This window comes from Bos indicus x Bos taurus, chromosome 2 (assembly GCF_003369695.1).
Source record: "Bos indicus x Bos taurus breed Angus x Brahman F1 hybrid chromosome 2, Bos_hybrid_MaternalHap_v2.0, whole genome shotgun sequence".
Lineage (NCBI taxonomy): Eukaryota > Metazoa > Chordata > Mammalia > Artiodactyla > Bovidae > Bos > Bos indicus x Bos taurus.
Genome location: NC_040077.1, coordinates 43,309,708 through 43,335,430, shown reverse-complemented (window position 1 = coordinate 43,335,430; position 25,723 = coordinate 43,309,708). Strand labels below are relative to the sequence as shown.

The window sequence follows — 25,723 nt, the reverse complement described above, 5'->3', positions numbered from 1 at the left end:
ACCAACTCCTGGGGTTCACTCAGACTCGTGTCCATTGAGTCAGTGATGCCATCCAGCCATCTCATCCTCTGTCGTCCCCTTCTCCTCTTGCCCCCAATCCCTCCCAGCATCAGAGTCCTTTCCAGTGAGTCAACTCTTCGCATGAGGTGGCCAAAGTACTGGAGTTTCAGCTTCAGCATCATTCCCTCCAAAGAAATCCCAAGGCTGATCTCCTTCAGAATGGACTGGTTGGATCTCCTTGCAGTCCAAGGGACTCTCAAGAGTCTCCAACACCACAGTTCAAAAGCATCAATTCTTCGGCACTCAGCCTTCTTCACAGTCCAACTCTCACATCCATACATGACCACAGGAAAAACCATAGCCTTGACTAGACGGACCTTTGTTGGCAAAGTAATGTCTCTGCTTTTGAATATGCTATCTAGGTTGGTCATAACTTTCCTTCCAAGGAGTAAGCGTCTTTTAATTTCATGGCTGCAGTCACCATCTGCAGTGATTTTGGGGCCCAAAAAAAACAAAGTCTGACACTGTTTCCGCTGTTTCCCCATCTATTTCCCATTAAGTGATGAGACCGGATGCCATGATCTTCGTTTTCTGAATGTTGAGCTTTAATTCAACTTTTTCACTCTCCACTTTCACTTTCATCAAGAGGCTTTTGAGTTCCTCTTCACTTTCTGCCATAAGGGTGGTGTCATCTGCATATCTGAGGTTATTGATATTTCTCCCGGCAATCTGGATTCCAGCTTGTGTTTCTTCTAGTCCAGTGTTTCTCATGATGTATTCTGCATATAAGTTAAATAAGCAGGGTGATAATATATAGCCTTGACGTACTCCTTTTCCTATTAGGAACCCATCTGTTGTTCCATGTCCAGTTCTAAGTGTTGCTTCCTGACCTGCGTACGGATTTCTCAAGAGGCAGGTCAGGTGGTCTGGTATTCCCATCTCTTTCAGAATTTTCTACTGTTTATTGTGATCCACATAGTCAAAGGCTTTGGCATAGTCAATAAAGCAGAAATAGATGTTTTTCTGGAACTCTCTTGCTTTTTCGATGATCCAGCAGATGTTGGCAATTTGATCTCTGGTTTTTCTGCCTTTTCTAAAACCAGCTTGAACATCAGGAAGTTCACGGTTCATGTATTGCTGAAGCCTGGCTTGGAGAATTTTGAGCATTACTTTATTAGCGCGTGAGATGAGTGCAATTGTGTGGTAGTTTGAGCATTCTTTGGCATTGCCTTTCTTTGGGATTGGAATGAAAACGGACCTTTTCCAGTCCTGTGGCCACTGCTGAGTTTTCCAAATTTGCTGGCATATTGAGTGCAGCACTTTCCCAGCATCATCTTTCAGGATTCGAAATAGCTTAACTGGAATTCCATCACCTCCACTAGCTTTGTTCGTAGTGATGGTTCCTGAGGCCCACTTGACCTCACATTCCAGGATGTCTGGCTCTAGGTGAGTGATCACACCATTGTGATTATCTGGGTCCTGAAGATCTTTTTTGTACAGTTCTTCTTTGTATTCTTGCCACCTCTTCTTAATATCCTCTTCTTCTGTTAGGTCCATACCATTTCTGTCCTTTATCGAGTCCATCTTTGCATGAAATGTCCCCTTGGTATCTCTGATTTTCTTGAAGAGATCTCTAGTCTTTCCCATTTTGTTGTTTTCCTCTATTTCTTTGCATTGATTGCTGAGGAAGGCTTTCTTATCTTCTTGCTATTCTTTGGAACTCTGCATTCAGATGCTTATCTTTCCTTTTCTCCTTTTCTCATTTCTTTTCTCATTTCACATTACCTGTGCACAAATGCCATCTCAGTTCAGTTCAGTCCCTCAGTAGTGTCCAACTCTTTGTGACCCCATGGACTGCAGCACACCAGGCTTCCCTGTCCATCAACAACTACTGGATTTTGCTCAAACCCATGTCCATTGAGTCAGTGATGCCATCCAACCAACTCATCATCTGTCATCCCCTTCTCCTCCTGCCTTCAAACACCACAGTTCAAAAGCATCAATTCTTCATTGCTCAGCTTTCTTTATGGTCTAACTCTCAACATCCATACATGACTACTAGAAAAACCATAGCTTTAACTAGACGGACCTTTGTTGGCAAAGTAATATCTCTGCTTTTTAATATGCTGTCTAGGTTTGTCATAGCTTTTCTTCCAAGGAGCAAGTGTTTTTTAACTCAAGGCTGCAGTCACCATCTGTGATGATTTTGGACCCCGAGAAAATAAAGTCTCCCACTGTTTCCACTGTTGATGTGGCTGCAGATTTATAGTTATCAGCTTGTTAGATAACTCAGTGATTATCATAGGTCCTGTCTAGGGTTAAAATGTTAGTTTATAATCTATAAATAAATTTAGTTGGGAAACGATAATGTATGTGATGGGTCTAGCAAAAAACACAATGTAGATAGCTCATTAGTTTTTTAATTGAGTCAAAATTTGCAATAAAAGTGATGAAAAATATATTTTAAAAAGTCATTAAGTTTGTCTGGCTAATAGGACTTTTACATAGAGTCAGAGGTTAAGGGCGAGTATTTTTTTTTAAGGTCCAGTATTCTTTAAGAAGTAAAGGTGTTGTTTAATTTCAGTTGATAGACAGAAGTCTTAACTGCTAGTGTGCTCTTGTTTGATCTTATTTAGGTTAGAGTTCCAATTTAACAGCATCATTCCTTTAACATTTGAGCCAAGGTGTTAGCATTATAGGGATAGCACTATTATTTTGTTCTGGAAATACCCAGAGACTTATTTCCAAGGAGGAAAAACTAATGCTTATATTTAAAGTTTCTAAGGATATGGGAATATTTGTTAAAACAAAAAATAGACATCACTGTAAGTTTTCTTAGACAGCTTTTAAAGGAGACCTAAGCCCAAAATTTGAGTGAAAATTATTACTCAAGTAGCCATTTTTAATTATCAGAAATAAGCAAAATATTATATTTTTGTTATAACTCAACTTAAAGGCAGTGTTTGTGTTGCCAGTGAATTTAAGGTTCTTGCTTCATCATGAAAGAATTTGGAGACAAAATAATGGGTTAAAAACTGGATGTACTTAGAGAAAAACACACTTACCAGACTTGTAGACAGCGAGTACAGCCATGAAATTAGAAGATGCTTACCCCTTGGCAGGAAAGCTATGATGAACCTAGACAGTATATTAAAAAGCAGAGACATTACTTTGTTGACAAAGGTATGTACTCTCAAAGCTATGGTTTTCTCAGTAGTCATGTATGGATGTGAGAATTGGACCGTAAAGAAGGCTCAGCACCAAAGAATTGATGCTTCTGAATTGTGGTGCTGGAGAAGACTCTTGAGAGTCCCTTGGACTGCAAGGAGTTCAACCCAGTCTATCCTAAAGGAAATCACCCCTGAATATTCATTGGAAGGACTGATGCTGAAGCTCCAGTACTTTGGCCACCTGATGTGAACAGCCAATTCATTAGAAAAGACCCTGATGCTAGAAAAGACTGAAAGCAAAAGAGTAAGTAGGTGAAAGTCGCTCAGTCATGTCTGACTCTTTGTGACTGTCCATGGAGTTCTCCAGGCCAGAATACTGGAGTGGGTAGCCTTTCCCTTCTCCAGGGGATCTTCCCAACTCAGGGATGGAACCCATGTCTCCTGCATTCCAGGCAGATTCTTTACCAGCTGAGCCACAAGGGAAGCCCAGGAATACTGGAGTGGGTAGCTTATCCCTTCTCCAGAGGATCTTCCCCACCCAGGAATTGAACTGGGGTCTCCTAATTGCAGGTGGATTCTTTACCAACTAAGCTATGAGGGGAGCAAAAGAAGGGGTCAGCAGAAGATGAGATGCTTAAAGAGCATCACTGACTCAATGGACGTAAATCTGAGCGAACTCTGGGAGATGGTGAAGAACAGGGGAGCCTGGCCTGCTACAGTCCATAAAGTTGCAAGGAGTCAGACATGACTTAGTTACTGAACAACAGCACCACTCCACAGAATATGGGCCGTCTCAGAAGGTGAGAGAGCCTTGACATATGGTGTGGTTATTTTTTATGGGCTGGGTAATTTCATAGGCTAATGAGTGGGAGGATTATCCCAATTAATTTGGGGAAGGGGCAGAAGCTTCAGGATTAAGCCACCACCTACTTCTTGAACTTTTATGGTTAGCCTAGAACTGTCATGGGGCTGGTGGGTGCATCATTTAGATACTAAGGTATTACAGGGAGCATATGATGAGGTTCAATTTTCTGCCATCTTGGACCTAGTTGATTCTAACCAGTTTTTGTCATGTCCTATGGCCAATGGCACCCCACTCCAGTACTCTTGCCTGGAAAATCCCATGGACGGAGGAGCCTGGAAGGCTGCAGTCCATGGGGTCGCTGAGGGTCAGACATGACTGAGCGACTTCACTTTCACTTTTCACTTTCATGCATTGGAGAAGGAAATGGCAACCCACTCCAGTGTTCTTGCCTGGAGAATCCCGGGGACGGGGGAGCCTGGTGGGCTTCCGTCTATGGGGTCACACAGAGTCGGACACGACTGAAGTGACTTAGCAGCAGCAGCATGGCCATATCATTGTTTTAAAGGTTGTTCCCTTCCCCCTCCATTTTGTTTCATTTGTACTTTAGATGCCTCTCAAATGGTCACATCTGCATTTCCTAAAATGTTAAAATATATAGAATTTGATTGGCAATCTGTACTGAATTTACAAACTACTGTCTTCCGGGTACTGTTGGATTTTTTGTCTGGATCACTCTGAGTTATCCACCTTTCTGCTTCTTCCAACCACAAATGATATTTGTGAATATTAGGACACTCAATTTCTAATGTGTTTCTAAAAACAAACACATGCTTTTAATTCAATTTAAACATTTCTGTACAGTCTTTTTTTTTTTTTTTAATTGTGTTGCAATGGTATTTGGTATTTGCAGAGTAAATTACAAGTAAGAAAGAAAAGTGAACAGTTGATCTTCATTTGAATTGCTTTTTGATAAACTGTTTTTGGTAACTTTTACAGAATGAAAACGCATCTCACATGTTATTTCATGTGTAATGTTCTGGATGTAGTCAGATGCTGAAATATTTAAATCTCCATTACATTTGTATGTGAAAGGGTTTTCTCTAAGTTCTTGTTCTTAATACTGGGGCCATTATTTTTCTTACAGGTTAAGATATAGTACAAACAAAATAGTAAAATCATAATAGAAATGAGGTTATGAGTTCTTGATCAGTAATAAAAGTCTTGAAGATCAAGACAAGTAGGTGATTTAGTATTTAAATTAGAAGTTTCTTTTCCAAGCACACAAGATTTAACATTGAACACAACAAATTGATAGTGTGACTGTTTTATACAGACTTTGGAGAGTTGCCGCTTTGTGAGATCAGATATTCTTTATTGCCATGGACTAATGAAACAGATGTCAGATGGCTAATTGCAGTTGGAGAGAAGCTACTGACAAAAGAGATAGATCAAGAACTTGGCCTTGCTATTTGAGTATCATGAAGTTTCATTATCTATCATTTCATTATTCATTATCTTCATTCTAGGGACTGTTTGGAGCCATCAGTTGTAAAGCTGTCACTATTAATGAATATATTGATGGCATTGCACAGAGGCTTCTTGAAGGGTTAGAAGATATACATGTCTTCTGTATTCCATTAAAATTCTAAATGGAGACTTAAATAGATGTAACAAAATCCTATAAGAAATCATATTAAATATTCTTGGTTTCTTTGTTACTTTCATAAAGGAATATAGCTGCTGTTTGCTTTGCACCTATTTGCTATGGCTTTTGCTTACACAGATTTACAATGTGTTATGTATGGGTTGCTGAACAGACATGGGTGTCCATATGCACAGAATAGCATGGATAAGAAATACTTAAGAGATAGCACTTGGTAATGTTGTACTTGGAACCCTTTATATGTGTTCAACAATCTTCATAAATTATGAGTCAGCCTGGTATGTTATAAAGAGCTTATAAGTCAGGAAGCAACTTCCAAATGCAGGCTATACCATATACTACTCAGAAGAACTTTTGAGCAAGTCATTTGGTATCTCTGAACCTTAATTTCCTCCTCTCCAAAATGGGATTGAAAGCAGTGATATCTACACTCATAGGCAATAAGTATGTTTACTAGGTAAAGCAACAGGTACATCAGATGATAAATCTGATATAGTCCCAGAGCTTTTCTTTCCTTTCCTTAATTCAAGCTGGATGTCTGACTGTGGCCTACCACTGGTTGCAAATTATCTTTTCTTGAGTAATTGTTATTTATCTTTAGATTTTTATTCTTTAAATTTTTTCCCCTTTCTGTTCTTTTGATAATAATATGCTCTTTCTTGTATTAAATAATGCTAATAGTACATGGTAGTGGTTTTTAAACCTTGTTCTTGGCAAAACAAGTTTGTCAACAAAACATGGTGTTATTTTTAAACTGACTTATGAAATCCAAAGTCTTGGGAATCCCATTGTTTTTAATACTGTTTGGCCTAACTTTCTAACAAATAAGGACTTTGTCTAACTAAGGACAGTATCTAGGACAGATAGATGTCCTTAGGCATTTTTCTACCTCTGTACACTGATGAATATAGTTAACATGTTTAGTTCCATTTGCAATCAAGTAAACTGCTATATGGCTTTCCTGCCGGCTCAGTGATAAAGAATCTGCTACTAATGTAGGAGACGCAGGTTCCATCCCTAGGTTGAGAAGATCCCTGGAGAAGGAAATGGCAACCTGGCACCTCACTCCAGTATTCTTGCCTGGGAAATTCCATGAACAGAGGAACCACGTGGGCTACAATTCTTGGGGTCACAAAAGCGTGGGACAGGACTTAGCAGTTAAACAGTAACAACAGATTGCTATATATAAGTAAACTAGACTGTAAGTTAGTATGCAATTTCATCCAACCAGATATACATTTATTTCTCTTTAATTTTCAGGAAACTAATACAATGAGAAATAACTTAAATGCACACATTTTAATTGCATGTTAAAGAACTCCGCTCATTGTTAGGATCTTTCAGTGCCTGTACGTTATTACGTTAGTTAATATCACAGCAGCAAAACATAGGTTGTGATTCAATTAAAATTTCTAGTTGGTAAAATTCTAGATGAGGCATAGATTATAAGAGATCATAAGGACTAGAGAAGTTGGCAGTATAGCTGGGAAACTAAGGAAAAAGAAAATCCTTTTTTAAAAATGAGCTGCTTAAGGTTGATATTTTGAATTCTATAACATAGTCTACCATTGTGTAGATTGATAAACCAACTTGCTTCATTAAAATGGTGGCTACTTTATAACTGATACTTACTCATAATGCGCATCTTTAGCCTAATTACCAGGCCGAAGAGGCAATGGAGTAAAAGCTCAAAATGGCTTCTCTGTCCATGGGATTCTCCAGGCTAGAATACTGGAGTGGGTTGCCATGCCCTCTTTTCAGGGGATCTTTCCAACCCAGGGATAGAACATGCCTCTTATATTCCCTGCACTGGCAGACAGGTTCTTTACCACTAGCACCACCTCAGAAGCCCATGTATTTTTAAGAATGATGCATTATAGCTCAACATTATGTGTGTGTGTGTGTGTATATATATATATATATATATATTTATATTTTTTCCTTACCTTAAGCATCTTTTAAGTAAATGTTTTTCAAGATGATCCTTAGCTCAGGATTATTGTTAAACCTTGAAGTCAGTGCACAGTCATATTTCTAATGCTTTTATATTTTAATAGCATTTCTATTTCAAATCGTAATTGAGAAATTTATTTGTTAGGAGAGTGACTGATGTAAAATTTCTTTTTATTGATATTTTTATGATTATAGAATTAATACATGTAGCACAGAATTGTATAACTTAGTTAATGGCTGCAGAATCTTATTTTGAATAATGCTGAATTAACTAGTGTGAACAGACTGCAGATTATACTTCAGATTTAAAAAAAACTATACATATGTAAATATTTCTGTTTTTATACAAGTATAATCATATAGAACATATTTTTTAATAATTATTTCTGTACTTGTAATCTTGATTACTAAAACCATATGACTCTAGACATACATATGTGTGTATATGGTGTGGTGTATGCACTTGAAATACATCATTCCCCCCAAATATAACTGCACCTTCAGTTCACTTCAGTTCAGTTGCTCAGTCGTGTCTGACTCTGCGACCCCATGGACTGCAGCACGCCAGGCCTCCCTGTCATCACCACCTCCCACAGTTTACTCAAACTCGTGTCCATTGAGTCAGTGATGCCATGCAACCATCTCATCCTCTATCATCCCCTTCTCCTCTTGCCTTCAGTCTTTCCCAGCATCACGGTCTTTTCAAATGAGTCAGCTCTTTGCCTCAGGTGGCCAAAGTACTGGAGTTGCAGCTTCAACATCAGTCTTTCCAATGAACATTCAGGACTGATCTCCTTTAGGATGGACTGGTTGGATCTCCTTGCAGTCAAAGGGACTCTCAAGAGTCTTCTCCAGGACCACAGTTCAAAAGCATCAATTCTTTGACGCTCAGCTTTCTTTATAGTCCAACTCTCACATCCATATATGACCACTGGAAAAACCATAGCCTTGGCTAGACGGACCTTTGTTGGCAAAGTAATGCCTCTGCTTTTTAATATGCTGTCTAGGTTGGTGATAACTGTACTTCCAAGGAGTACGTGTCTTTTAGTTTCATGGCTGCAGTCACCATCTGCAGTGATTTTGGAGCTCAAAAAAATAAAGTCAGCCACTGTTCCACTGTTTCTCCATCTGTTTGCCATGAAGTGATGGGACCAGATGCCATGATCATTGTTTTCTGAAGGTTGAGCTTTAAGCCAACTTTTTCACTCTCCACTTTCACTTTGTGACATCAAGAGGCTCTTTAGTTCTTCACTTTCTCCCATAAGGGTGGTGTCATCTGTATATCTGAGGTTTTTGACATTTCTCCTGGCAATCTTGATTCCAGCTTGTGCTTCATCCAGCCCAGCATTTCTCATGATGTACGCTGCATATAAGTTAAATAAGCAAGGTGACAATATACAGCTTTGACGTACTGCTTTTCCTATTTGGAACCAGTCTGTTGTTCCATGTCTAGTTCTAACTGTTGTTTCCTGACCTGCATACAGATTTCTCAAAAGGCAGGTCAGGTGGTCTGGTTTTCCCGTCTCTTTCAGGATTTTCCACAGTTTGTGGTGATCCACACAGTCAAAGGCTTTGGCATAGTCAATAAAGCAGAAATAGATGTTTTTCTGAAACTCTCTTGCTTTTTCGGTGATCCAGCGAATGTTGGCAGTTTGATCTCTTGTTCCTCTGCCTTTTCTAAATCTAGCTTGAACATCAGGAAGTTCACAGTTCATGTACTGTTGAAGCCTGGCTTGGAGAATTTTGAGAATTACTTTACTAGCGTGTGAGATGAGTGCAATTGTGCGGTAGTTTGAACATTCTTTGGCATTGCCTTTCTTTGGGATTGGAATGAAAACTGACTTTTTCCAGTCCTGTGGCCACTGCTGAGTTTTCCAAATTGCTGGCATGTTGAGTACCACAGTTTCACAGCATCGTCTTTTAGGATTTGAAATAGCTCAACTGGAATTCCATCACCTCCACTAGCTTTGTTCGTAGTGATGGTTCCTGAGGCCCACTTGACTTCACATTCCAGGATGTCTGGCTCTAGGTGAGTGATCACACCATCGTGATTATCTGAGTCTCAAAGATCTTTTTTGTACAGTTCTTCTGTGTATTCTTGCCACCTCTTCTTAATATCTTCTGCTTCTGTTAGGTCCATACCATTTCTGTCCTTTATTGTGCCCATCTTTGCATGAAATGTTCCCTTGGTGTCTCTAATTTTCTTGAGGGGTTAGACTTACAATCTGGTAAACTAGCTAATATGATAGTTTTAGTCTTATTCTCTGGCACTTCATTCTAAAAATATTTTGCTGTATTTTCTCCTGACAGATTACTTCAAAATGTATTTTTTTTAAAGGCAAAAGAAATACAAATGTATATATGCATACACAGTTGTACAATGCATCCAATGTGTAGCCACTGTCTTAGCAATGTAAATATACACAAAAACAAGAGAGGGACAAATGGGAGAATTTTTTTTTAACTTCTGCATAGTTTCTTACCTGATTTCTTATTCGAGTTATCTGTCCTATAACATTCTAAAGAAGTCAAAATCTGTTTTAGGAACATAATGATAAAGTGAAACAAATACGTTTTATCATTGTTCAACTTATGTATTTTTTTGTTTAAAACTGTAGTAACTTTGAAGCTTTCAAGTGTAAAGCAATTGGGATAGATTTTTGAAGTGGGATAGATTTCTGAAGTGATAATCTCTTAGGAAATCTCTTTGCTAATTTATATATTTCCTAATAGTAATAGTATTTACTTTGAGGTTTTTAGAGTCACTAGAGGTTCTGGCTGAAGAGATTTTGATTCAGTATGTCGGGGTACATTCTGAAATTCTGTGTTCAGAATTCTCTATTTCAGAATTAGCCTTGCCTGGAATTCCCAGGCAAGGCTAATATATTGCTAATCTATGGATTATACTTTGAATAGGAAGCCTTTATGACAAAAGTTGGCAGACTTTTCTGTAAAGGACCAAGTGGTATTTTGGCTTTGTGGGCCATGTGGTCCCTGTCACAACTCTTCAGCTCTGCCACTGTAGCACCAAAGCAGCCAAAGACAGTACATAAAGGAATGAGTGAGACTATTTTCCAATAAAAAGAAACAGGTGGCAGGACAGGTGTGTCCTAGTTTGCTAAGCCTTCCTTAGAGGACCACTCTGAAATTAGACATTACTTATAAAGTTTCTAAAGATCTAAGAAATATATGTATATACACACACATATATGTTTGTAAGATCAAGTGGGCTTGTCTGTTCAGCTTAGTTTTATAGATGTCAGGATATGACACACTTTTTTTAAAACCCCATTATAAAATGGGGTAATTTATAATAATAATAAAAATATAATAATATAATATATAATAAAATATAATAATATAATAATAATAATAAAATGGAAGTAATTTATAATAATTACTTCCCCATGGATAGAATACTGAAGTGAGTAGCCTTTCCCTTCTCCAGGAGGTCTTCCCAACCCAGGGATTGATCCTAGGTCTCCCTTATTGCAGGTGGATTCTTTCCCAACTGAGCCGCAAGGGAAGCCCATAGTAATTCCTTCACACTTAAATGGTAAATGCGTTAACTTTTACTGAACATCTAAGTTTTAGTGAATAAATGATGATAAAGTAGTGATAAAGGGTCCTCTAAAGGCCATTTGAACAAACAAGAAAGCTTACAGCTTGAGGATGTTTAAAATTATAACAAAGTAAGACAGTTATTGGAGAAGGAAATGACATCTCACTCCAGTATTCTTGCCTGGAAAATCCTATGGACAGAGGAGCCTGACAAGATACAGTCCATGGGGTCGCAAAGATTCGGACATGACTGAGCAAACACACACAGAACAACATAAGACAGTTATAAAAACCCGTTGTATTAACTTTACTCACTTCTTTTAGATTGTGAGTCTACAAGTTACTTTTTTACCAGGTACAGTAAGTGTTTTTCAGGATTAAGAAATCAACTAGGAGAAATAAGTTGTTGGCAAGAAAAATAATTATAATAGAAACTTTAAAATGGGAAGCCAAAGTAAATACATCAAAACTTGGTTACAGTTGTTAGGAACTATAAGTAAAACTAGCTTCCTTTTACCAGGCCTTTGCAGAGAAGGAAGGATGAAGTGCCTGCCCTGAAAAATTGTAAAGTTATAGAGGTAAAAGGAAGGTCAGGTAGGAGAGAGCCTGCAACAAAGCTAGCAAAACGTTGCAACAGCAGAAGACCTCAAATCCATTCTGAAATGGGTCCAGTGCTGTGGTCCATATAGAAAGGATGAAGAGACTAAGAGATGAATCATCCAAACTAAGATCTGAATAACTTGAGTTCACAACCTTCATATTCTGAACTAGAATCTTACTAGCTAGCACTATCCATCCATGCCTAGAGAATCCCATGGACAGAGGAGCCTGGCGGGCTACAGTCCATAGGGTTACACAGAGCCAGACACAACTGAAGTGATTAGCAGCACATCCATCTATCCTACATCCCTGTCCCATTTTTTTTCTGTGTTTATTCTACATACTTTGCATTTTAGTTTTCAGTGGACCTCACTTCCAGTTTCATGAAAGGTCATTGTGAGGGAACTTCTTGCTTCTTCCTCCCTCTTTCATGAAATTAATTACAAACTTAGTTTACATCCACTTCCGTCATACCATTTTTCCTTGTATCTCAGAGGATAAAGGGTTCTTCTCCCTGCCCAAACTTAATTCTACAAACATTCAAGTTTCTCCTGTGTTAGAGAAAATATCTTCATGCCTAAATCTCTTCATAGTTAAGTATCTTTTAAGACTAGAGAAGAGATAGTCCCTGCTTCACAGTGAACTTTAGTTGCTACCACATATGTTGTGCAGTCACTCCTAGACTAAAATTTTTTCTCCTTAAATTGACCACAGAACTCTTAATTACAAAATTTAAAATTCATTTTCAACCCATTATTTGAAAGTTTAATATTCTTTTTCAAAATGATTTTCTTTCTTAATTTCTCTGACACTGCTCCCTTCTGTTTTGTTTTGTTTTTTCTTTCCAGCTTTCTGATCCCTACTTGGCACTTGTGGAATCCCTTTTCATAAGCTACTATTCTGAGAAATAGACTTCTGAGTCTGTCTAGCCTATCTTGAGTCTGTCTTCTGAGAACCTCCCTTTTAATTTTCATTTGTATTTCCTGTTGCTTACTAGGAGTTTTTACTTCAGTGTCCCATAGGTATTTGGAGTTTAACACATCTAAAATTTTCCACTTGTATCAACCAGTATTTTGGGTTCCCTATCATGGTGAGTGATGTTTCATCTAGCCAGTAAGGTGGGAAACCTGGCCTCACCTTCAGTTCTTCATTCTCTCTCATTAACTCCAGCCAGTCCAGCATGAAAAATAATGGTTGACATTTATTGGGTTAATGATTTTGTGCTCAGTACATTCAAGACACTGCAACAAGTACTTGTTAATATTATCTCTTTCAGTCTTCACAGGAGCACTAAAGAGAGGAATTATTAACCTTACTTTAAAGATGGGAATTAGATTTTCAAGGAGGCTAAAGTAGTCCTATAAATATTGGAGCCAGGTTTAAACCCCCCTACCTCCACCCCGTAGAAGGAGAGTTAGTTTTCCAAGTCCTTCTCTCACCATGCTGAACTATTAACCATTTCCTGCATTCTCTACATGTTGCCCCTGCACATATTGTTATTTGTTTAGAATGCTGATTTCATCATACTCAGTTTTAGCTCAGGTACTGACTGTTCTTTTAAACTTAAAATCTCTCCCCTTCTACAAACCAAACAGCTCCTTCGTCTTCTAAGTAATGCTGTCTGCAGAACTTTAACACTTAGGACACTATGTCACTAGACACATCTTTGTCTCCCATGTATATTGCCTGGTATAAAGAACTCATGCTATAAATTTTGGTGAAGTTTAATGGAAAGAGAAGAAAATTTTAAAATAAAGAACTTTTAATCAAAACAAAATGATAGTGCCACAGAACACAGAAATACAGATCAGTGGAGCAGGATAGAAGTGCAGAGGGAAAGCCATGCACTCGGTCCCCAAGTCCATGACAGGCGGCGAGAATATACAGTGGACGAAAGCAGTGCGCTCAGTAAACAGTGCTGGGATAACTGGACAGATACATATAAAAGAATGAAATTAGAACATTCTCTACCACCATATACAAAAATAAACTCAGTGGATTAAAGACCTAAATACAAGACTGGATACTATAAAACTCTTAGAGGAAAACATAGGCAGAACACTCTATGACATAAATTGCAGTAAGATCTTTTTTGATCCACTTCCAAGAGTAATGAACAAATGGGACCTAATGAAAAGCTTTTGCACAGCAAAGGAAACCATAAAGGAAATGAAAACCCACAGAATAGAAGAAAATATTTGTAAACAAAGCAACCAAAAAGGGATTAATCTCAAAATATATAAACAGTCCATATATCTCAGTATCCAAAAAAAAAAAAAAAATCAAAAAGTGGACAGAAAATCCAGATAGACATTTTGCTAAAGAACACATACAGCTGGTCAAAAGGCATATGAAAAGATGCTCAACGTCACTAATTACTAGAGAAATGCAAATCAAAACTACAGTGAGGTATATCACCTTATACTAGTTAGAATGGCCATAATCAAAAAATCAACAAACATTAAATGTTGTGAATGGTGTGGAAAAAAGGGAACCCTTCTACACCGTTGGTAGGAATATAAATTGGTGCAGCTACTATGGAAAACACTATGGAGGTTTCTTTAAAACTAAAAATAGAGCTACCGTCTGATCCAGCAGTCCCATTCCTGGACATAAATCTAGAGAAAACCATGATTCAAAAAGATCCGTGCATCACCATGTTCATTGTAGCACTATTTAGATAATCAGGACATGGAAGCAAACTAAATGTCCATTGACAGAGGACTGGATAAAGAAGATGTGGTAAGTATATATTACTCAGCCATTAAATAGAAAGAAATAGTGCCATTTCCAGTGACATGGATAGACCTAGACACCATCATACCTAGTGAAGTAAGTCAGATGGAAAAAGACAAGTATCATATGATACCGCTTATATGGGAAATATAAGCACATGGTACAAATGAACCTATTTACAAAACAGAAATTGAGTCACGGATATAGGAAACAAATACAGTTACCAAGGGGGAGAGGGGGTGGAGGGATAAATTGGGAGATTGGGACTGACATGCATGTGCTTGCTATGCTAAGTAGATTCAGTTGTGTCTGACTCTTTGCAACCCCATAGACTGTAGCCCTCCAGGCTCCTCTATCCATGGGATTCTCCAGGCAAGAATACTGGAATGGGTTGCCATGCCCTCCTCCAGGGAATTTTCCCAACCCAGGGATTGAACTGCTCCCTTCTCTCTCCTGCATTAGCAGGCAGGTTCTTTACCACTAGCGCCACCTGGGACATATACACACTACTACTGTAAGAACCTACTGTATAGCACAGGAGACTCTTCAATACTGTTTAATGACCTATAGGAACAGAATTTGGAGAAGGCAATGGCACCCCACTCCAGTACTCTTGCCTGGAAAATCCCATGGATGCAGGAGCCTGGTGGGCTGCAGTCCATGGGGTCGCTAGGAGTTGGACACGACTGAGCGACTTCACTTTCACTTTTCACTTTCACTTTCATGCATCAGAGAAGGAAATGGCAACCCACTCCAGTGTTCTTGCCTGGAGAATCCCAGGGACGGGGGAGCCTGGTGGGCTGACGTCTATGGGGTTGCATAGAGTCGGACACGACTGAAGAGACTTAGCAGCAGCAGCAGCAGGAATAGAATCTAAAAGAGTGGATATATGTGTATAAATATATAACTGACTCACTTTGCTGTACTGCAGAAACTAACACAACATTGTAAATCAACTCCAATAAAAAAAATTTAAAAAGTGAAAAAGACTTGCTCCAACAACAGAAAACAGAACTGTAGAGTATAAAGGGTGAATGTAATATATATTGTTTTTTCCTTAATGAGAGCATTTCCTCAGGGAGGAAAGCTTTCTCTTTGAAATTCTAACCCTTATTTCTTAAATAACACTGGTAAAGTTAATTGGAATACTGACAGTTTCATCTTCCTCAGCAATTTGTGCAAGTAATTTGTTGTATCATTTTGTGTTTCTGAAAGAAATGTGAGAGAAATGCTTTGCAAGTGATTGAAATATGGTGAGGTTTAGTATTTTCTTACAGATTTTGGGCTTGGGTTAAGAATTTCTGATTCCAGGTAAAGAACTGATAGTTACTCCAGTCAGAGCTCACACAGCTTAAAATTTTTTTGGCATTAGAGATTTCTTGGCTAGGGAGAGAATGAGCAGTAAAAGGCAGCTCAGATGTGTAAAGAAGGAATAGATTAGTATCAACTAGTCATCCTGTTTCCTATTGAGCCAGTCAGACACAGACAAATAGCCAGTTGATTGTTAATGTAAGACTTTAATATAGTTTCTTACTGGCAAGCAGAGAGCTTTCTGCTCAGAGAAAAATCGGTTGGCAGTGATGTTACTGTATTAAGTTGAAAATTGAAAGAGTTCGATCATAAGAAGCATGTCTGAAATGTGGAACATATGTGAGGGAAAGGAAATAAAGGAATGAATATAGTATATGAATGAAGACTTCAAGAAAGTGAAGACTACTGTGTAGTATTGGCTCAGACGGTAAAGAATCGGCCTGCCATGAGGGAGACCTGGGTTCGATCCGGTTGGAAAGGTCCCCTAGAGGAGGGCATGGCAACCTGCTCCAGTATACTTAGCTAGAGAATCCCCATGGACAGAGGAGCCTGGAAAGCCCCAGTCCATGGGACTACAAAGAGTTGGACACGACTGAGCGACTAAGCACAGCACTGTGTAGCACAGACCTTCAGTTAGAGGAGTCAACCAGACCATGATTAGAGGAAAAGCAATCAATACGAAACATGAAAAAAGAGCTGCCAATCTGTTTGGTCTCTCTCTGAAATAAGGGTAATTTATTTGAGACTTATGGTAGTGGCTTAGTCAGTGCTTTAATTTGTAGTTCAAAAGTAAGACTAAGTTAAATTGCCAGAATCATTGAATTAACTTGAATCTTAAATTTGAAATGTATTCCATTCCTGAATAAATGAAAATAATTAAGGTATAGTTCTTGCATGATTTAGTCACTTTACAAGTTTGTTAGATATCAATATAACTATATTGCTAGAAAGCACATTTCCAGACTACAAAATCTAGATCTAAATAGTGGAAGTCTTGAGTTCCCTTGTGAATTACAAAGGGAGAAGTGATGATGAACTTTTTGGAAGAGGGTAATTCCAAGCAGAAACGCACACACAAACACAAACCTGTAGTTCTTCAGTCTCTTTCTTCCCTCCACCTCTTGAGTCTGCTTGTATGTTCCTGTTCCTCTGTTTTGATTTGGGTTGGGTCTAGATTTAGGTGTTTTACTTAGAAGCAAGAATTGAAGTAGAAGATCAAAAGAATTTTTCAGAATCTCATCTATAGCTAAGCTTTCTTTTCCATAGTAGATAGCAGCTAACATTTATTGATTATTTGGTTATGTGCCAGATACCTGATTCTCGTAACTTTATTATAAGAGTAGACTTTCTTTGTATTTCCATTTTGGGAAATTGAGGCTCAGTGGTCAAATTCTGGCTTCATACCCCTTGAAAGTGGCAAAGCTGGCCGTCAAAACTCTCTCTCAGACTCTTAACCACTAACAGGATTCACATGAGTTCGTTTTTGTAGGATTATTATTAGAAAGGAATTCTTTAGAATCAAAACAAGATAGTACCTTCTTATAACTAATCTTTTAGGATATAGAAAGAGTTGTATTATTATGAGCTTTGCTTTGTAACCATATTTTTTTTCTAGTATTTTTTCTTATTAAATGTTTCCCATTTATTTCCGTTTTGATTTCAGAAATGTATTGTGGTGGAATAGAACTATACCTCAGCATAATAAAATCCACAGTTAGGAATTCTAACATTTACTTTAGGAAACATCCTGGTTTTGTCATTGAGGTCTCTGTTTGTTTCTGTATTTATTTTTAAATGGTCAAATGAATAGCCAGGTGTTAAATTTTTGAATTAGTATGTTAAATGAAGTCACATGTTAATTTTAATTATATTGGGTTGGTCAAAAGTTTGTTCAGGTTTTTCCATAACGTCTTATGGAGTATTTGACAAAGGGGAATCAAAGTACCTTCAGTTTTTTTACAGGACTTCAAAGGTCACAAGTAGGTCATAGAAAACCTGCCAAGGGTTCTGTATATCTTTTTCAGGGAGGAAAATCATGTGAATTTAAAAAGCAATTTTAAACTAGAAATTGCTCAAATATTTTTAGTCCCTTGCCTGGCAGTACATGCATGACAACCGCTACAGTGTTCACAGTGGGAGCATGGTATGTCTGAGGTGGTAGAAAGAATAAGAACCACTGCTCTGGAGTATTTCTTCAATGTTATTAAAATTCATTGTTTTACTGGTTTGTGAGATCCACTGAGCATTTGAGCTTGTACATCTCAGTAAAATTCAATTATGTCAGCATTGTAGTTATTATAATTTCCTAATGTCTAATAAGCTGTACTTTAGAGATTTTTCTATTTTTATTGGAATGTGGGGTCTCAAACTAGTAAAAGAGAACAATAAAGTCCTGAAATTCTGTTCCATGATTAACTTTGTTAGAGTGAATTTAAATATTCTCAGGTCAGTGATAGGTTTTGTTTTGTTTTTACAATGAATGATAATGTTGACAGTTACAATTAGATTTCTGTTCACCAGTTTTTGTTAGAGGAATTTCTTTTTCTTAAAGGGGCAAAGTATTTAGTGTTATCTCTTGTATTTTACCAAATAGTAGGTTATACAGCTAGGTAGAATGCCCTTATGAGCAAATGAGAAGCATCTTAAACTAGTCCCAGATGAGAAGGTTTGAGTGGAGAGAGTAATAACTCCCATGGACCAGAACAGGAGGCTGTCAGAATACAAGTCGATTACAAGTCGTCTGTAGTCCCAGGTGAATGCAAAGGGGCTGTTCTTCGAAAAGTGTAAATTCTTTAGTCTTTGCTCCTGATTTTACTGGACTGGAATCATTATAATAAGATGCTCTTCAAATATTAATTTTTATCTAAATTCTTCCCTGTCTTTGATTTGTGCTTATTAAAGAGGACAAGGGGCATGGTAACCCTCTCAGTCCAGGACCCTTATTATTTAATACTTAACAACTTGACATTCTTACTACTACTAGTATACCTCCTTCTATGTCCTTGATTTGGATTGATCCACTGAGAAGATTCTTTTCTGCCTCTTGACACCAACTGGACACTACCTTCTATTCTTTTTAGCATGTCTCATCCTTATTAGGATAAGCAAAGAGTATTACTGCAATAGAGTTAGTGTAAAGAGTGTTAAGAAAATGTAGTAAAATAAGTAAAATTGCTCAATGATTAAGGGAACAAATGTCAGGGGAAATCTGTGCCCATGAGCTAGCTGGCCCTCATAGTAATCATAAAACCTCATCTTTACTGACACTTGGGAACCCACTGAAAGCCACCTAAATTAAGTAACCTATTAAGTTGAAAACTGTAATGTTTATAATAGACATTATCTGTTAATGATTTACATATGGACGAGTGCTGTTTTTAGTGCTCAGAGAAAAAGTAGAGTTTCATGTAATCTAAAGAAAACATGGTACAAGTAGGACAAATACTGGAAAAAAATATGTATTTTAAATTACCAGTAAGAAGAGAGTGGGGAAACCAATGTTAATTTAAATAAAAAAAAATGCTTGTAATATATTAGTAACAAGATTTATATTTTAGAATTAGGTGATGGTACATGTGACTGTGAAGCACAGTAAAGAAATTACGGGGATCAAACAGCATTTTACTCCAGTTAATGAAATTGAAAAATTATATTTGATAACAAGACAGTTTTACTAATCCTGCAGCTGTCTAATATTCTTTTTTAACTTGTGTGTTAATGTATAAACAGTGTTTGGGAAACGTGTTTCCAGGTTGTAAGCATTTTCAGTAAAAACTGATGGTGTCTTTGCTATTCCAAATAACATTTTCCTTTTTTCATCTGTTTTTTTCTCCCCCTAGGAAAATGACCGGGCATTCCTTCCACATGGGCTACAGTATGGCAATTTTGAATGGCATTGTAGCTGCTCTTACTGTAGCTTGGTGCCTCATGTAAACCTGCACTGAAGCAAAGTACTGGACAAAACTTAGTCATGATTACTTTGTAATAACAGAACATCACTGCCTATTCAGAAGACCAAGAAAGTTGCTGCTCATTATGTGGTTCAGATATAAGTCATATCATCATCATTATGGAGGACTTTTTCTAGAGCCGAGGCATTGGGAATATATAAGTATTCAGTTTCAAGTAGTTCTTAAAAGTATAAGATGTTTACCTCATCTTTTTACTTTTGTGTGTGTTGTCCTTATAAGTTGTAGAAAACGTTTTAATGGAAATCAAACTCAGAAACCTAGATGCAGAACATCCTGTATCAAAGCCCGCTTTTCCATGTATATACTACATTTTTGCTAAGAAATACTGATAGTACTTTTGAGATAGAAATATTTCTTATTTATTCATTGTATTAGAAAAGCAAACAATGCCTACTACTTTGACATTTTGTAGAAGCTACTTTTAAATCAGAATATTTAGTTTTCAATATATAATCAATAGAAGGTGCACTTATTTTTTTAACGGGGTATGGTTCTTTGGGTTTTTTTGTTTTTTTTTTTACATACTTTCCTACTATATATTGAATTTGTATCTTTTTAAATTGTTGCATCTAGGCAAATGTAAATGTTATTTTTTTATCTGGTGCAAACCTAATACCTTCCATTTGTAATAAGTATTTTGTCTTTTTAAGAAAAGCACATTGGCCTCACATTTAAAAATAAGTAAACTTATTTTTAACAGAAAAGTAACTGAAAAAAGTTTAAGTATTTAAGGAGTGATAATACTGAGGAAATTTAAAGCTGTCCCCTCTTTCCATTTTCACAATGCCAAATGTTTATCTTGGTGCATATGTGGTTACTTCAACAGAACCAATACTATCTTGTTTTTAATAAATATAGACTTGACATTTTTATATTTAGGAATGCTTGAATTAGTTTGTTTTTAGTCTCCAAAATTTGGTTACCAAAATAGAACAAAGTATTTTGATACAATGTGTGTACATGTATAATTTTTTATGTATAGTTTCCTTATTTTCCTATTTAAATGTTCTTTTGTAATTGTGTGTTTTGTTTTTGTTCTCATTCTAATTAAGCCTTAATTGTTCCAATTCCTTTCTAAATACCTGCTTAGGAATAGTCACTTGAATTTTAGAAAGATGGACTATTTAAAATACTGTTTTCCCTGGCCATAGGAAAACCTGCCTTAGGATAGCACTGTGTAGCAAATTTAGTAATAAGCACTGCTTATTCAGGCCAAATGGGAAATGAATATATACATTTGTTCATGTTACCTGCTAATTGTTGTTACTGAGTAAATGATTTAATAATGTTTCTAAAAGTCTTAACCTTTTTTTTCTTTTTACCATTCAAAAACCTTTCATTGGAAATGCCAAATGCTGCTCTCTCTAATTTAAATTATCTAAAGTGTTTAGATTAATAGGGGAAGGGGGTGTTCTTGTAAGGCACACATGTTACACACACATACACACATCCCATGGCTTAATTATTCCACACACACTCACATACACACATATCCCATGGCTTAATTATTCCTTGCAGAGTAGTGCTTCCTGTCTTCTTCCCCACCCCACGAACCCTTCTCCTTCTACCTTCCCCAGCAACCTTGGCTCCCTTCCCCAGCAACTGTTCTATTGCAAAGGAATGTACAACTAACAGAGTCAGTTTTTCTTCTCTCTGCCCCCAAAAACTCCCCAACACCCTCAAATTTGGATAACTTCTTCCTGATTTTTATGTCTTATGACTAAGAAAAATCTAGTAGACCATTTACATGTAAATATAAGATACTATATATAATATGGATACATATAAATATTCAGTATGTATCTCTTAAGCTACTTCTTCTGGAGCTCTGTTTCTTTTGGACTGGTGCCGGGGTCCAGCCCCAGCAGGATCCAGGGAATCCCTCAGGATGACGGTGTCAGCGATAAGGAAAGTAAAAGGGGAGAGAAAGAGGCTTGATCTTCCTTGGTTTACACAGAAAGCCAATAAAGCTCCTGTGTCCCAAGGAGTCATCCTGAAAGAAGAACAGAGAGAGAAAGAAAAGGAAAGAAAGAATGACACGGGGAGACCAAGCTTTGGTGAGCGAGGCCCATAACTTTATTTTCAAAAGGAACTTTTATACCTTGACTTGTACATAGAGGGAAATGAAAGATGTAAAGTCATGCAGAGTCAGCCCAAACATTACATCTGTTTTGTCTTTATCGAAACCAGGGTTTTTTCTGCATACCTTTCCCATAAACAATGTTGTGTACATTATCTTCTGGCCTTGGAGGCCTGTGGACATTTTATGACCCTTTTTTGATAAAGGCTGTTCAGCCAGAAAACTTATTTTCCCTTGAAGTGTTTTTTCTTTATATTTCTAATCTATGTCAGCCTCAGAAAATGCTAAACAGAGTTACGTTCTCACGGAGCAAAGGTGCAGTGAGTTACAACTAAGAAAAGAACCAATTAGCTCAAAGGTCTGATGTGGTTAATTCCAAGGCTACTACTTGTTTTTCTTACATTCCAACTATGTTAACCAATGCACTCCCAGGTGCACAATGGATAAGGGATATGGGCACTTGGCAGCGAGCATTGCCTCAACAATGAAATCTACACCAGCACTACTCTAATAGTTTTTAACTCTTCGAAAGGCTCTATATTTTTAGAATGTTTTAGGCTTCCCGTGTCTCTCACGGTTGGGAGGCTGTGAACAATCATGTGTGTTAATTGCAAGAGTATGGATAAACCTGTCAGGCAAGCTAGAAAGCCATCAGAGGGGTTTGAATGGAAACACTCCTATCATGCCCAGGAGACTTACTAACTAAAGCCCTAAGTTGACTTTTTCCAGAGAAAGGTGGTCGGGGATAGCCCCCTGTTAATGTCGGAAGAGTTGGTGAAAGGCACAAAATAGTAAGACAGACAGATTCTGGTTTTGGAGTAGATGCTCGAGCAGATCCAGGGGGTCCCTCGATTCCTGATCCGCCTTGCTCATCAGGCCTCCTCCACATGACCTGTCATGGGTGGGATCTCCCGTGCTGGCTCCTGGCAGACTGGGAATCCTCTTTCTTGGGAAACTCCTCTCTGCAGTCTAACATAGGATGCGAATATAAACTATCCTACTTCCTTAGCAGAGTGATTGACTGAGGATAGGTACCTAACCAAAGCTAGGCCACTCCTAGTTTCTCATCTTCCCTGACCACAGTAATTGAAACAGGAATAAAGACATGACTTAAATTAGGCTAGTCTCTTCCCAGAATTTCTCAAGTTGAAATTCAGGTAAATTAAGCTGGAAAGATACAAACCCAGGAGATGCTGGAAACCAGGGTTTAGCCAAATTCAGTGGGACAGAATAAGGCTGACGTGGATATTGCTAATAACATTTCCTATAGTCCCTGACTCTCAGTGGTGACCCTGCCATTCTTGAAATTCGGTTTATTTACAGTTTTGGGAGCTAGAAGTCCAAGAATAGGGTGCCAGCATTATTGGGTTCTAGTGAAGATAGCTGTCTTATTGTGTCCTCACTGGTGGGAGAGGGGCTAGCTGTCTTCCTTTATGAGGTTAGAAAGATTCTAACCTCATAATGAGGGCTCCACTCTCACTACCTAATTACCTCCCAAAGGCCCCACCTCCTAATACAATCCTGTTGAGTGTTAGTTTCAACCAGTGAATTTGGTGGTATTCAGGGGGCACCAAGGTGCAGTCCATAAAATATCCAGTAGCAAAAGTAGGTTCTTCAAAAAGATAAGACAGACTTCTAGTAATAAAACAGATCGTAAAAGAGATTTTCCATGTTTGTCTATTTTTCCCTTTCTGCCTGTTTACTTGATTATATCAGGAACTTGTTGCAAGCAACAGATACCATCTGACTAACTTAAGGAAAAGGAATTTAGTGGAAGGTTATCCAGTGACTCTCAGAACTGGTAGGCAGGAATCAAAAAAGTACTGAAAGGTGAAGGAGGAGGAAGCAAAGGAACTGTTTGTTGGTTGGAACAGTATGATCAGGATAATAAAATGAATCCTTGTTGTCATTTGTTTTTGTTCCTTGCAAGATCAGCTCAAGGATCAGAGTCTTTGGAGAGATTGCCAACTGAGCAAGATTTGGTCATGTGCCTCCTCTATTTAGCTTCTGTAATTTGGGATGAGCAGTCCCCAAAGATAAATATTCACTATAGCTCATTCTTGACTGTTCAGTTTCCCCTCACATACTATTCCTTTCATACTTGAATGTCTAAAAGTAAAGCGTGCCTAACAGTACAGCTATCATTTACTACATCTGAGGCCAGAACTTCAGAGTATGTTCATTCTTCTAGTTTTGGACATTCTACAAAATATGCTCTTTTTAATCCAAATGACAGGAAAGAGAAATTTCTTAAAATACATATTGTATATGACATCAAGAAGATAGGTAGAAGTTACTGTCTTAAGATCCTGGTCACAAGACCTTCCTTTGCAGCTGTCCTTTTATCTTTGCTTTGGCCACTATCTTGGCAAGTTAGGTTTCTTCCCTAATAGAGTGAACAAATTTACTTCTGACGTGTCTAACGTCTTGTTGATTCTTCGCTACCATGTATGGTAGTAGAACACACCCCAGAGTATCTTTGGTAGCAACTGTATCACAAGGGTAAAACACAACTAAGCAGTCTCTTTTTGTTTTGCATGATTATCCGATGGCATGAAGAATCTATAATGTGACTGTTTGAACTCTTCTGAACTAATTTCTTTTGAACTCTTGTTACGTACTTAAATCTTTAAGAACAGCAGAGTTCAGGGTTGGGAACAAAGGGCAAAAACTTTGTGAGGATATCACTGGGTGTAATAGTGAGAGGCCTCTTGGTTCCTGGACCTCTGTAATATAGGAATGGGAGAAACAGCATCGAAAGTCAATTGTTGGATAAAAATATGTACTACATCTGGAGAGACACCAACTTTAAATCTTGTGTCTCAACTGGCTCCATAACTAAATCTTCAGTAGATTATTCCAATACTAGCTAATGGGAATTCCCTGGCAGTCCAGTGGTTAAGACTCGGACCCTTCACTTCTGGGGCCCAGGTTTGATCCCTGATCAGGGAACTAAGATCCCGCAAGCAGAAACAAAACCTAGCAGCTGATAAAGAGATTAACAAAATAAGAATTAAGTACATCATCTGACCTCCTGTGGACTGTGTTTTTTTGGCTAGAGTAGTGTTGTATGAGAATCCATGATAATATATAAACTATTCAGTAAACCCATAAATAATGGTGCTGCCAGATGTATCACAGGTGAGAAAAGCAAATCTAAAACCATAGTATGTTTACCAGTGAGGACAAAACCACTGAGATGTTACTCCTAATGCAGTTAGTTAGCTACCAGATAACAGGGCTGACTGCCCTGCCCTCCTCCCCCTCCCCCAATATGTGGTACCATGAAAGGGCAATGGGGCGAAGATGGGGTGGGAACACGACAGAAGCCAGGATCACCTCTGAAGTCACACTTGTGTCTGTGGATTCCATTCTTGCCATCCCACACTTCCTTTATTCTCCCATCAAACATGGCTTGACAGGAGGACAGTAACACAGAAAATGTTATCTTGTCTACTTGATTATTTAGAGCCTCTTTCACAGGGCTTTGGTACGTGCATTAACATATCTCAGACACACACTCATATTCTGGATCTGCTTCCCAGCCTTTTCTTAAGTTGGCACCAATTCTTTTCCAACCCCTTGACAATCCAGCCACACTGCTAGTTCCCTCTCCATGACTGTATAATCCTTATTTCCTACCATATCTCTGTGAGGATTAATTTTGCCTCACAGTGGCACTCTTTAGCAATTTAGCTTAAATATTTAGCAGTGTTTAGAGACATTTTTTATGGTTGTGAGTGGGGGATGTCACTGGCAATCAGTTGATAGAGGCCAGGGTCCTCCAGAGGTCCAGGACAATTCCCCACTAGAAAGAATAATCACCTCAAATATCAGTAGTGCCAAGGTTGAGAAACCCTGATATATATATAT

General features: G+C 37.9%; 1 protein-coding gene across 1 annotated transcript in view; it reads left to right on the top strand.

Moving 5' to 3' along the window:
- ARL6IP6 (ADP ribosylation factor like GTPase 6 interacting protein 6) overlaps nt 1–21,067 on the top strand; it is a 41,907-nt gene extending 20,840 nt beyond the window's left edge. The window contains exon 4 of the mRNA XM_027560654.1: nt 19,639–21,067. Coding sequence (XP_027416455.1) covers nt 19,639–19,732 — 94 coding nt within the window. The 3' untranslated portion in view covers nt 19,733–21,067. The remainder of the gene's footprint in view (nt 1–19,638) is intronic.
- The last annotated feature ends 4,656 nt before the right edge of the window (nt 21,068–25,723 follow it).